The sequence below is a fragment of the Rattus rattus genome, chromosome 8 (genome assembly GCF_011064425.1).
Source record: "Rattus rattus isolate New Zealand chromosome 8, Rrattus_CSIRO_v1, whole genome shotgun sequence".
Taxonomy (NCBI): Eukaryota; Metazoa; Chordata; class Mammalia; order Rodentia; family Muridae; genus Rattus; species Rattus rattus.
Window position 1 is genome coordinate 105,764,196 of NC_046161.1, and position 12,991 is coordinate 105,777,186.

The following is a 12,991-nucleotide window of genomic DNA, read 5'->3' on the forward strand; positions in this document are numbered from 1 at the left end:
CCTCAGGCTCCCGAGTGTAGGGATTCCAGACCCAAGCAGGACATCCAGTTAGAGCTGAGGTTTGATGTGGAGTTTTTTTTCTTTAGGGAATCTCAGAGGCATCCTGCTCTTTTTGGAAAAGAAAAATACTTTTCTGGAAGTGATCTATGAAAGTCCGTGTTTGACGTCAACCTGACTGGGTTTGGAATCACCTGGGAGACACACCTGCCTCTGAGTGTGTAGGTGTTTCCAAAGAGGTTAATGTAACCGAGGAAGAAAGACTCATCTCGGATGTGAGCTGCATAATCCCGTGAGGTGGGGATAAAGTGCAAAAGGTGGCTCTTGGTTTGGTTTGTTATAGCACTGAGAAAAGTGGCTAGTGAACACCGTAAGCTTACTATCAGCACACTTAGTGCCTCTGAGCTTGGCTGCTTATTGTGTATGACAGGAGAGAAGGGATGAGGGAAAGGCTCTCACATGTTTACCTTTGGCGGAAGTTCAGTCTATAAGACGCTGTAAGGAGAATTCTCATGTTCGCACCAGGGCGGAGGTAAGCTGGCCTTTGGGGATTTTGTTTTATTTGGCAGACGTGTAATGGCATCTGATTGGCGGGGAGAAACATCACACATGGGTACTATGTTTGCTGAGTGTCTCCCAGAGGCTCTAGGAGCAGGGTAAAGCCTTTCTAGTGATCTCTTTGACGATTTCTCCCTTTCCCCATTGGATGTATGTATTCCTCTCCTCTGTTCTAAGTTGCTTATCTCCCACACTATGCCCTGTGTGTCCTGTCTGGATGGTGTCTATATAAGTCATGAGAACTCAGGAGCCTTAAGAGTTCAGAGCAAGATCCCAGAGGCAAGAGAGTAGGGAAAGTGTAGAGAGCAAAGGTGTCTTCAGTTCTCTCAGGGTAATGGCCAGCTGTGTCACCTGGAGCTCCCGGTGTCTTCAGTTCTCACAGGGAAAATGTCCAGCTGTGTCACCTGGAGCTCCAGGTGTCTTCAGTTCTCTCAGGGTAAGTGTTCAGCTGTGTCACCTGGAGCTCCAGGTGTCTTCAGTTCTCTCAGGGTAAGTGTTCAGCTGTGTCACCTGGAGCTCCAGGTGTCTTCATTTCTCACAGGGAAAATGTCCAGCTGTGTCACCTGGAGCTCCAGGTGTCTTCATTTCTCTCAGGTAAGTGTTCAGCTGTGTCACCTGGAGCTCCAGGTGGACCTGGCGCGGGTAGGAGAACAGCTGCTTTTACTTAGAGCATTCAGAACTGGTGCCTGAAGGTCTGAAGAGAATGTTGGTTCTGTGAGTTTGTAACGACCTGAGGCAGTGGTTCTCATTGACTCTCAGACCTATCAGGAGGGAAGTCTGGTTTCTTAGAGATCTGTGTCCCCAGGTCCTCACAGTCTCTCCATCACCAGGTGACCACACCCACCTGTCCACTTCCACCTCTGCTCTTATAAGGGAAAACATGCTTGGACTTCCTTTTAGTATTTTTGCAGCTGCTGTTGTTTTGAGTTGGGGGTCTCATAACCCAAGCTGGCCTGGAACTCAGTGGATAGCTCAAGCCAGCCTCAAACTCGTGGTAGTCCTTCTGCCTCAGATTTTAGTGCTGTGTTGCAATTTGGAGCCATCACATCTGGTTTCCCCTTTAATCTTATTTGCTTTAAATTTTGTTTACAGGATATGAACATTTTAAAATCATTGGTTTTTTTGTGTGTGTATTGGCGTGTGTACTTATCTGGGCACACGTGTGCTATAGCCTGCCTGTTGAGGTCAGAGGATAGCTAGCCGGAGCTGGTTCTCTCCACTTTGTGGGCTCTAGGGTCACCAGGCTTGGTGGCTGCCATCTTTACCCACCAAGTCATTTCTTTGACTCCAGAATGTATCCTTGGCTGTCCTGGCACTCACTCTGTAGACCAGGCTGGCCTCAGAGTTCCCCCTGCTTCTGCCTCTGGAGTGCTGGGATTAAAGGCGAGCGCCATCACTGACGGGCTTGAGAAATTATCTGTATCAGGACATGGACACGGGGTTAAAACGATGGCTGGGTTGGAGTCTTTTTATTAATCTTTTTATTATAAACTTGATCAAGCAGAAAGTGCCACTGGCATGTGACACGGGCAGCTCATGCTGCCGACGAAGGACAGGTCGGGGTCGTTTTCTTCGAGTGGGGAGCACGTGGTGTTTATTGGAGGCCATAGAATGCTAAGTACCAAAGGCCCTGCAAATCCTCTTCCAGTGACCTGTGCTGAGACTTAGCTGCAGAGAGGTGTGCTGGACTGTGGTTTATTCCAGAGAAAAAAGTCACAGATCATTGTGATCCATGGCTGGTGGGCCCGGGGTTGGGTGTGTGTGTGTGTGTGTGTGTGTGTGTGTGAGTGACCTGCAGTAGTGCAGGGCAGGGAATGTGGTGGGCTATGAGCTGTGTGGTGGGCTCTCTGTCTGGTGGAGTGAGCTGCCGTATTTCAAGTAGTACCATGGATCTGATGACATTATTTACAGAATTCGCAAGGCTCCATACTGCCGTTCTGCGTTTCTGCCTTGCCTCTGAGATGCCGGAGCACCCACATCACTCAGGGAAGACAAAATGCGGTCTGGGAGAGGGGTCCCAGCCTGTGTTTCTCCGGGTGAAAATGGGAGGTGAGAGGCTGTGGTTCCTGGGGACCCAGGAACCGGGAAGAGTTGGGAACTGAGTCCGCAGGCCCTGGGACAGGGGTGGAATCCGATTTGGCTCCAAGCGAGTGCCAGAAGGAGGGGCTGGGACAGGGGCCTTCTAGGGAGCCTATGTGTATGACGAAGCCCCACCCCGGGGTTCCCTGATGAAGGGGATGGTCCTTGCTTGTCCAAACTGTTGCATTCATGGCAGATGAAGATGCATATGTCTTACTCAGGGTGAACCAGGGATTAAATACCTTTTGCAGGAAGGGATGCTCAGGAAGGGAAGCTCACTGGCTAAATACTCAGGGTCTCTCTAGATACTCATCAGCTGTGGAGACTCTAGGTTTTTATGCTACATGACTGGTTGCCATGGTCCTCTTCGTGGGGATCTAGTTCCTATTCCTGTCATTCTCAATTAGGAGATTTATCAGTTTTCTGAACTTGCTACAACCTTACTAGTTCTTCTGTCTGGCCGCACGGTCCCCTGCCACACACATACAGAAAATTGGTCCTCTGCTGCACACTGTACAGAGTCAGCTGTACAACTGGTTTCATAAAAAATAAAGAGTACGCACATTTTCACAATAAGTTCATGTACCAGATGTTAACATTTTTAATGCGTGATAGATATTTTAATTTATTTAGCTTTTTAAAAAGAAATATTTTATAGTTTAACTTAAATTTTTACTTAGAAATGTAAGTATTGTAGAGGATGAAAAAGAAGTTTCTCTCTGTGCTTTGTGACTCTTAGTTGGGAGGGACCCCTGTGGTAAAACAGTCAGGAAAGAAGCCATTCTGCATGGGGGATACGCAGAAGAGTGTGTGAGCTTCAGCCCTGGCCTTGACTGCAAGTTTGAAGGCAACCGTTGTCCTCCTCAGACGCATACAGGGAGGTGGGTGTCCTAGGTGCCCTTTGCACCAAGAGCAGGGGACGGCGATGCGGGTAGAGTTTGGTGCCTTCCCCGGGAGGACGGTCTCTCCTTGCTGCCCATCCCTTCCTGGGACAGACAGGACGCACTCTCACGAAAGGAGCTTGCTCCACAGTTGGCAGGTTTCTGTCTGGGAAGGGAACGTCTTAGCTTTCAAAGCTGCTCATGGGTCCATTGTTTCCAAAGAGATGAGCTCACAGCAAACCTTGTTCGAGAGAGACACTTGTTACACGGCACGGTGAAAGCAGGGGTGTCATGTTTGTGGCTTCTTGTACACGGTTCTAAAAATACTCCGTGCCTCGGTTTTCCTCTCAGCAAGAATACAGGATGTTGATATGCACCTGTCACTGTACAGCTCTTAGGAGGCTCAGGCAACAGGGCCATGAGCTCTGGGCTAGCCTGGGATATGTAGTAAAACCGGCTTGATGTACACATAAGGAGTAATGGGGATGGCTTTGGGAATGGGTCCCGGCTGAAGGCGTAGCTCAGTGGTGGTGTAGCTCAGTGGTGGTGTAGCTCAGTGGTGGTGTAGCTCAGTGGTGGTGTAGCTCAGTGGTGGTGTAGCTCAGTGGTAGTGTCTGCCTGGTGTGTGAGACCCAGGGTGTGATCTCCAGCACCACACAGAGTACACTGCCCTATACCGAGCAGCCATCTTCACGGGCTGACAGTGTCGCCAGTCGCACGCCTGGGTTTTCGTGTGATGTTGGAGATTCAAACCCAGGACCCCACTCTTGTGCGGTCTCCCTAGCCTGGGTCTCTCGACTGTCCCAAGACTTCTGTCCCTCCAGGCTGGCTTCTTAGGTGTTTGGAAAGAGGAAATTTGTATTTTGCATTACTGTGGCGTAGAGCTGGGGTGGCATGATGCAGTAGTGGTTTCAGAAAAGTTGGAGAAAAGGAAGTGAAATTCATAGGAAATCAAGGCTGGCCCTTTTCAGAAAGGCTTTTGAACATGTGTGTGCGTGTGCATGTGCCTGTGCATGTGCATGTGCCTGTGAGTGTGCGTGCATGTGAGTGTGCGTGTGCATGTGCGGTTGCTTTTGCCCTTTGCCCCTGCCCTCTGCCTGGGGCAGTATGAGCTGGTTTATAAACATCTCTGGAACTTCCTGGCCCAGCAGACGTTACGCTGAGGAGCTGGAACGGCTCAGAAGTGACAGTCCCACCCGGCACACTTTCCTCCCTCACAAAGCCCATGCCAAAGGCCAGCTGTTATAACGTTGAGATGGAAAAATGCCATTCTCCTGTCCAGCCAGCCGGGCATGGGAGCGGACAGAGATGGTTTAAGTCATTCTGTGACAATCAAAGTTAGTAATGGCCTCCGACATCCGAAGCAAATTGGCTGGGAACCCAGAGCAGCACTGAGCAAACAGTAGTGAATACCTTCCTCCTGCCAGGTCTGGAGACGGGAATGAGTCCTCTCTCTGACTGCATTCATGCAGCTTCTGACCAGCCACTTCCAGCTGGAGTGACTCCAGGATGCTGTGTCTGCTTGCCTGGGGATCCCTCACAGGTGTGTCTGAGCGTTCTGGTGCAGGATCAATTGTCAGCTAAAACAAAACAAAATGAAACAAAACAAAACAAACAAAAAACATATTTAAGAACCGTGCAATTGAGTTACTAAAACAAAATGAGATGGGGCAGGTGGAGTGGCAGGAGGGGGTGGGGAACCCCAGAGCTAACCAGTACCGTCAGGGTGGTCCTGCCTATCATTGACCCACAATGCTCTGGGCTCCCTTCTCTCCTGTCAAGGTGACCTGACAGGTCGTCTGTGAGATCTCTTCCAAGGGTCCCTCTCTAGGTCACCAACCTTCTGCCTTTTCCTTCTCCCACTGTGAGATTCTTGGGGGAGAAATTCCAGTTTCTTTGGGGCCACATCTCAGTGGGCTGAAAGCCACAGTGGAGAGAGAAGGCAGTGTCGCTTTAGATGAAAGCACTAGGGTGGTTAGGACTGGCCTGGAGGAGGTTGTGGTTTGCATTATGGGAAGTGTCCTTGGATTCTCGGAAAAGCAAGCTCTGTTATTCCAGGTCAGTATTCTCTGGGGTAGGAGGGAGCAAAGTTGAGGTGTTGCAGGGTGGGTGGAATTGCACAGGAGAATCATGGGAAAAGCTATTGCATGGCAATGTCAGCCCTCTAGGTATTCTCTACAGAGTCATTTATCCTATGTATTGGAGTGTTTTGTCTGCGTTGTGTGCATGTGTGTCTGTGCACGCTCGCCTGGCACCTGAGGCACTCAGAAGAGGACATCGGATTGGATCTCCTGGAACTGAGCTCAGAATGGTTGTGAGTCTCCACATAGGGGCTGAGAGTTGAACCTCAGTCCTCTGCACGAGCGGCGAGTGGTCTTAACTTCTGAGCCAGCTCTCTACATGTTAACAGTAGAATCTACTGAGCAGACAAGGTCAGGTATTGTTCAGTATTTGGTGGGGTAAGGAGGGGCTCCTCAGGCGCAGAGCAGTGGTTGTGTCTCTGCAGGGAGGAGACAAGGTCAGAATACTAAGAATGGGAAGTTTGGTTCACTGTGTAGGGGCTGGATTGAGACTAGATAAAGATCAGGAAGTAACAGTCTAGTGTCCAACAGCAGAGGAGTGGATAAACAGCATCACACATACACACACACACACACACACACACACACACACCTATATACACATACACAACACACACACATACCACACACATGCACACAAACACAGTACACATACTTTCATACACATAAACTATACACACCACATACCACACACAGAGCATACAGATCATACACATGCACATGCCCACCACACACCACACACACACACCCACCACACCAGACACACACACCTATATACACACACCACACACATATACACACCTATATACACACACGACACACACATACACCACACACACAATATACAAAACACACAGCATGTACATGCACGATTCACAAAATACCACACACACACATACACACTACACATACCACACACTTTCATACATATGCATATACATGCATATACACACCACACACACACTTTCATATACATGGCCACCACACTACACACACATACCACACATACCAGACACATACACACATACACACGTGCATGCGCATATACAAACACAGTGGAATTTTTTTCAGCCATGAAGGATGGATTAGCTTGTTTGTCTCCAAAGACTGTTAGTAAACAGAAGAAGAATACCCCGTACTTAGTCAGTGGGGTGGGTTGTCACTACTTCCGAGCAGGGTAGATTGAGTTCCGGAAGGCCCCAGGTAGCCCGTGTAGGCTCTGCCAACCAAAGCACACAGCCTGGCCTGGCTTCTGATCTAGGAGAAATCTGTGGTCACGAGGCACAGTGATCTGTGTTACATAAGGGATGGGTGACCGACCTTGTTGGCACTGGCCTTTGCAGACACCTCGACTACCAGCGTGAAGGTTTGCAGCTGAGAAAAGCCAGAAGCAGGGACGGAGGAGGCCCTTGTTTGCCCATCCCCCTCCGAAGCTTCCTTCAACTTTTTCAAGGAGGATTTAAACGTGTGGGTTTGGGCTACTGAGCACTGTTCCTGGTTTCGGCATCCAACGTTTCCATGCAGCCAATGACTGTTAGCCCTGACTCCCTGATTTGATTCTTTACTGCGTGTTGCCTCTGCAAGTGCTGTGGGAACTGGCCAGGGGTTCCCTACTTTTATGAAGTGGGTTATCTGGGAAATGCAGCCTGATGTATATCTGTGCCTTTGACATTTAATTTGGGATCCATTTTTGTGCCTATGTTACAGGTGGGTGGTGCCCTTGAGAAGCCAAATACCAGACTTTAAGTCGAAATTTGTACTTGCTTTGTTCTTTAAAAAAAAAGAGTGCTGTATGTGTGTGTGTGTGTGTGTGATGTGTGGTGTATGTGGGGTGTGTGTGTGTGTGTGATGTGTGTGTGGTGTGTGTGTGTGTGTGTGTGTGGTGTGTGGTGTGTGGTGTGTGTGTGTGTGTGTGTGTGTGTGTGTGTGTGGTGTGTGTGTGTGTGGTGTGTGTGTGTGTGTGTGTGGGGTGTGTGGGTGTGTGTGTGTGTGTGTGTGTGTGTGTGTGTGTGTGTGTGTATGTGGTGTGTATGTGTGTGGTGTGGTGTGGTATGTGTGTTTGGGATGTGTGTGTGTGTGGTGTGTGTGTGTGTGTGTGTGTGTGTGGTGTGTGTGTGTGTGTGTGTGTGTGTGTGTGTGTGTGTGTGTGGTGTGGTGTGTGTGTGTGTGTGTGTGTGTGTGGTGTGTGTTGGGATGTGTGTGTGTGTGTGGTGTGTGTGGTGTGTGTGTGTGGTGTGTGTGTGTGTGGTGTGTGTGTGTATGGTGTGTGTGTGTGTGTGGTGTGTATGTGTATGTGTGTGTGTGTGGTGTGTGTGTGTGTGTGTGTGTGTGTGGTGTGTGTGTGTGTGTGTGTATGTGGTGTGTGTGTGGTGTGTGTGTGTGTATGTGTGTTGTGTGTGTGTGTATGTGGTGTGTGTGTGTATGTGGTGTGTATGTGGTGTGTGTTTGCATGTGTGTTTGGTGTATGTGTGTGTGTGTGTGTGTGTGTATGTGGTGTGTGTGTGTGTGTGGTGTGTTTGGGATATGTGTGTGTATGTGGTGTGTGTGTGTGTGTGTGTGTTGTGACGTGGCATACACATGGAGGTCAGAAGGTAACTTGTAGGAGTCGGTTCTCTTTTCCCACCATGTAGGTCCCGGTTAGGCTTGGTGGTAAGAATCTTTACCCACTAAGCCATCTTGCTACCCCTGGGTTTTCTTTTCTTTTCTGTGTGTGGGTGTTTCCCCTGCACTGTGCACGGTGTGTGCAGTGCCCATGGAGGGCAGAAGGGGCCGCCACACCCTCAGGAACTGGAGTTCTCTTCTGGTTATCTTCCATGCTCAGGAGAATGGTGATGAAAGCCAATAGATGCCTTATACCAGGTACAGAGTTGCTCCAGGGGGTGCCGTTGACATTTAAACACAATTAGGTCCCAGGGCAGAGGCTTGCAGGTCCACCCCGTCCCTCTCCCACTGGGTCCCAGGGTATCTCTAGCCTTGTAAACAGAAGCCCCAACCCTGCTTCCAAGTACCTCAGCCTAAGGTCTCCCTGCCTCTGGTCCTGGGCTCTTGGTAGATCCTGCTGAATGCTTTCAGAGAGCTGACGTGCGGCCCCATCTCTGGGCGCGCAGGCTTCTGTGGCAGTAGAATAGGGTATCCCATCAGCCTGTTTTGTGCATAATGGCTCATGCTTGCAGAATAGCAAGTATTCATACTGTACGATATCATTGGAATATGGGTCTCTTTGTTGATTAAAACTGAGAATATTCCATATCCGCTGGCCGCTCCTTCTTGCTTATCTTTCTTGTTAAGCTTTAAAGCACTGTTCGTAACAGTTAAAAAAAAAAAAAATTGATTATGGCCTTCACCATTATGTTCTTGGTGGGGAGGGGACACATCATTTTTCCAAGACTAAGTTTTATGGTAAGAATTTTGAGAAAGTGCTGAGTCCTACTAATAGTATAAAATTCCATTTTCTCCGTTAGCAGATTTACATATAGTTGGCCGTCAGCGGCCACTTCGATATTTTATCTTGTTTGACATTAAACTTAACCATTTGGTGGTATCTCTTGGCAAGCCGAAACTGATTTTAAAAAAAGATATGGTTCCTTAGTGAACTAAAGGACTTAGAAGTCCAAAACCCTGTTTGCTTATTGAGCAGGGTGGTTTAAACTTTAAACTTTGGGTCCGAGATAAATCCCCCTGCACTTCGATGAGAGAACGTCAATGTTGGGACTCGGTTTTTCAGTCCGCATCTGGGATTTGTGGGTACACAGTGGGGACAGTGGTCCCCCATCCACAGACCAGTGTCACAGAGCAGAGCCAACGCCTGCTGTCAGAGGGGATCAATGCCTCAGAAGCTCAAGCTGCCGAGGAGGGGTGCAAGGAACTCAGCCTGAATTGCAGTTCTTTTCCTTTTTTAAGACGGTCTTTGGCTTCCTTGAATTTTTGACATGGCTGAGATTGACCATCTCCACTCCTGAGGGCTGGTCTAGGTGTGTGAGGGTACATACGCTCAATTCACACGGTACTGGGATCAAACCCAGGGCTTTGCATGCTGGGCAAGTGTCCTATCACCTCCACCATCACCCCGGGACTGCACCCTCAGCCCTGGGCCACGGTGTTAATTTAGATTGATTCAAGAAGCTGCCTGGAGGAGGCAGAGAGAAAATCCAGCTGAGCCCTGCGGTGTCTCAGGTGCTGTCCAGCGGGGCAGAATGGCTGGTCCAGCCTCTCTGAGCTGCAGAGGCCAAACGGCACAGCCAGATTATGGGTGTGCACAGTAAAGTGAGGGGGATCCAGATGGTGTCTCTGCGGTGTTTTTATGAGCGTGGGTGATTAAAAACATCCTGTGACATTGAAATGGATGGGGGAAGAGAGAGAATATGCTGCGTATACGTGCATGTGTGTGCGTGTACATGTGTATGTTTTTGTATGCCTGTGTGTGTAGACTGGAGGTCAACACTGTGTATCTTCTGTAATCTTCCTGTGTCATACTTTTTGAGACAGTCTCTCACTGGACCTTAGGTTTGCCAGTTAGCCTGGGCTAGCCGGCCAGCCTGCTCTAGGGATTGATCTTCCTGTGGTTACAGGGACGCACTTCTTGATGTGGCTTCTAGGAATCAAACCCAGGTCCCCAAGCTTGCCCAGCAGGCACCGGGCTGACAGAGCATCTCCCCGACCCAGATGAGCTTTTTTTTGGTTAAAGTACACGAGTACACAAATAATAGAAAATGGCATTTGTTTTCAAAGCAAACATGGCTGGGAGCCCATGCTTGGCATTATTTGCTGCTTTTCTTTCTTTTCTTTTTAAAGATTTATTTATTTATTATGTATCAGTACACTGTAGCTGTCTTCAGACACACCAGAAGAGGGCATCTGATCCCATTACAGATGGTTGTGAGCCACCATGTGGTTGCTGGGATTTGAACTCAGGACGTCTGGAAGAGCTGCCGGTGCTCTTAACCGCTGAGCCATCTCTCCAGTCTTCTGCTTTTCTTTGTGACAAAATATCTGACAAGAAGCAACCTAAGGGAAGAGAGGTTCATTTTAGCTCATGCTGTGAGGAGTCAGTGGTGCCAGTGAGAGCACAGCTATGCAGCAGTGGGGGCGATACAGCCGTTTGCTCACCTTTCAGAGAACAGAAGCAGAATGGGCTCCCCACCCTCCAGGCCCATCCCCTAATGAGCTCCTTCTTCCACCTCCACAGGCTCCCCTAAACCCGTAACAGCAGCGCCTCGCTGTGGACCCAGTGCTCAGGCCCATGGGCCTATGGAATCAAACACGGGAGAGCGGTGGGCCCAGCTGTAGAGCTCTTACACTTGCTACTTCTTCCAGCTCCATCCACCATGCTGGTGACAGGAATCCTCTGGGATTGACAGGGACGGAGCAGGGAATGTCACTCTAGGTGGAGAACAGGTTTTGTGGGAAAGCCCAAAGAGCAATGGGCCCGTGTGTGCAGCCCAGACGCTGGCTGGCTGTGTCAGCAGCCCCCTGACCTTGGGCCGTCGCTCTCACCCTCTCCTTGCAATGACTGATTGTCCTTTAGATGGTCCTCAGCACTTTATGTACTGCCTCCTCCTTAATGTGACAAACTGTAAAACGCAAGGGGCCCAAATGGCACAAGATAACCGTCAAGTACTCCGCTAGCTCCCGGTGGAGTGCTCTCTCCACATTCAAAGACACAGTCAGGCTGCTGTTTGCCTTCTGATAAGCTGGCCAACTGAAGGCAGGCCACGAGGAGGCTTCCTTAAATTTTGTATGGGCTGAGCCAGGGCTTAGGGCTGAGTCTACTGTTCCTGGCTGCCCTCCTCGTCCCCATGCCTTACCTGGTGACAGAACGTTTGTCCTATGTAGTTTATGTCCTATGTGTGGAGTGGGATGGTGTGGCAGTGGCTTCACCATGACCTTTCTCACTTCAGCTCCTAATTTCTCTCTGCTTGGGATGGCAGTGGTTGGAAGTGACCGACCGGAGCCGGAAGGAAATCGAGAAACAACCCTTGCTCAGAGAGGGAGAGCCCTCCCTAGAAGCAGAGTGTAGAGGAGGGTTGCAAAGATCTGCATTTTCTTTCAAGGCATCTCACAGCCTAGGCTGACTTTGAACTCATCACGTAGTTGAGAATGACCTTGAACTTCTGACCCTCCTGCCTCTACCTTCCTAGCTCTGGGATTATAGGCATGCAACACCATGCCATGCTTTATGTGGTGCTGTGGCTTGAACCCAGAGATTTGTGTATGCCAGGCGAGGTCTCTACCAACTGAGCTATCTCCGTACTCCAGGGCTTCTGGCTTTTAATGTAATTACTATTGACTCATTTCCTGAATCCCTGTAAAGTAGTGCCCCATGGGTCTGCCATCCCTTTTCAGCTCTGCGGCATTCCAACATTCTCTTTGGGTCAGTGTTTGGGGCATAAATCCAGACCCAGGCACCGTAAAGGCCAAGCACGGGAAGAGCACCCTATAGGCAGAGCTCACTGCTTCTGTCCAGCTCTGTCCAGCTCCATCCAGCTTCATCCAGTTCTGTCCAGCTCCGTGCAATTCCATCCAGCTCCATCTAGCTCCATCCAGCACCTTCCATGTGGGCTTGGAGTCTCTCTCTCTCTCTCTCTCTCTCTCTCTCTCTCTCTCTCTCTCTCTCTCTCACACACACACACACACACACACACACACACACACACACACACACACACACAAACTTCCCTTCATGCCGAGTCTTTGTTTTCTAGATGATGAACCAGGTGGAAGGCCAGCAGAAGAACCTCGTGCATGCCATCGAGTCCCTGCCAGGCTCAGGCCCCCTCACTGCCTTGGACCAGGACCTGCTTCTCCTGAAGGCTACCTCCGCCGCCACCCTCAGCTGTCTCGGGGAGTGCCTCACCCTGCTCCAGCAGAGCGTGCGCCAGGCTGGCCCACCCAGCCACAAGCCAGGAGCCTCAGGTGAGTGCTGCGCTCCCAGCCCCCGAGCTTGTCTCGTTGAGATGGGTGATCCCCTGACTACATGTCTGCGCCTCATCCTGTGCCTTCGCCTTGATGACCTTCGTGTGCCTCCCGTGCCATCCCACACATTCATTTATTCTTAGTTTCCTGAGAGAGGATGTTAATGTCCAGGGTGGCTTTGAACTCACTACATAGCCTAGGCTAGCCTTGATCTTATGCTGATCCTCCTGCCTTAGGATTCTTAGCGAGGCAGTTATAGGTGTGGACCGCCATGCCCTACTCTTTCTCTATCCACCCAGCTATCTTTCGGTCCAGTTAAGTCTCCGTCCCTCCTCCCCAGTGGTGTACCATCCTGTAAAAAGGCACCCACTGTGTACCCGAGGGCTGTCAAGTGTCCTCGTGGATCTGGCAGCCTGGCCCTGGTGTTTTATTCTGTCTGTGACTGCCATCCTCAACTTGTCACCTTTCAGAGTCGTCACTGCG

The 12,991-nt window shown here is 49.9% G+C and overlaps 1 protein-coding gene across 2 annotated transcripts in view; it reads left to right on the forward strand.

Annotated features, from left to right (window-relative positions):
• The window catches only part of Osbpl10 (oxysterol binding protein like 10), a 247,782-nt gene that overhangs the window by 172,071 nt on the left and 62,720 nt on the right, over positions 1-12,991 (forward strand). For both annotated transcript variants that reach the window (XM_032911026.1, XM_032911025.1), the window contains one exon: positions 12,298-12,508. In XM_032911026.1, the coding sequence (XP_032766917.1) occupies positions 12,298-12,508 (211 nt within the window). The remainder of the gene's footprint in view (positions 1-12,297; positions 12,509-12,991) is intronic.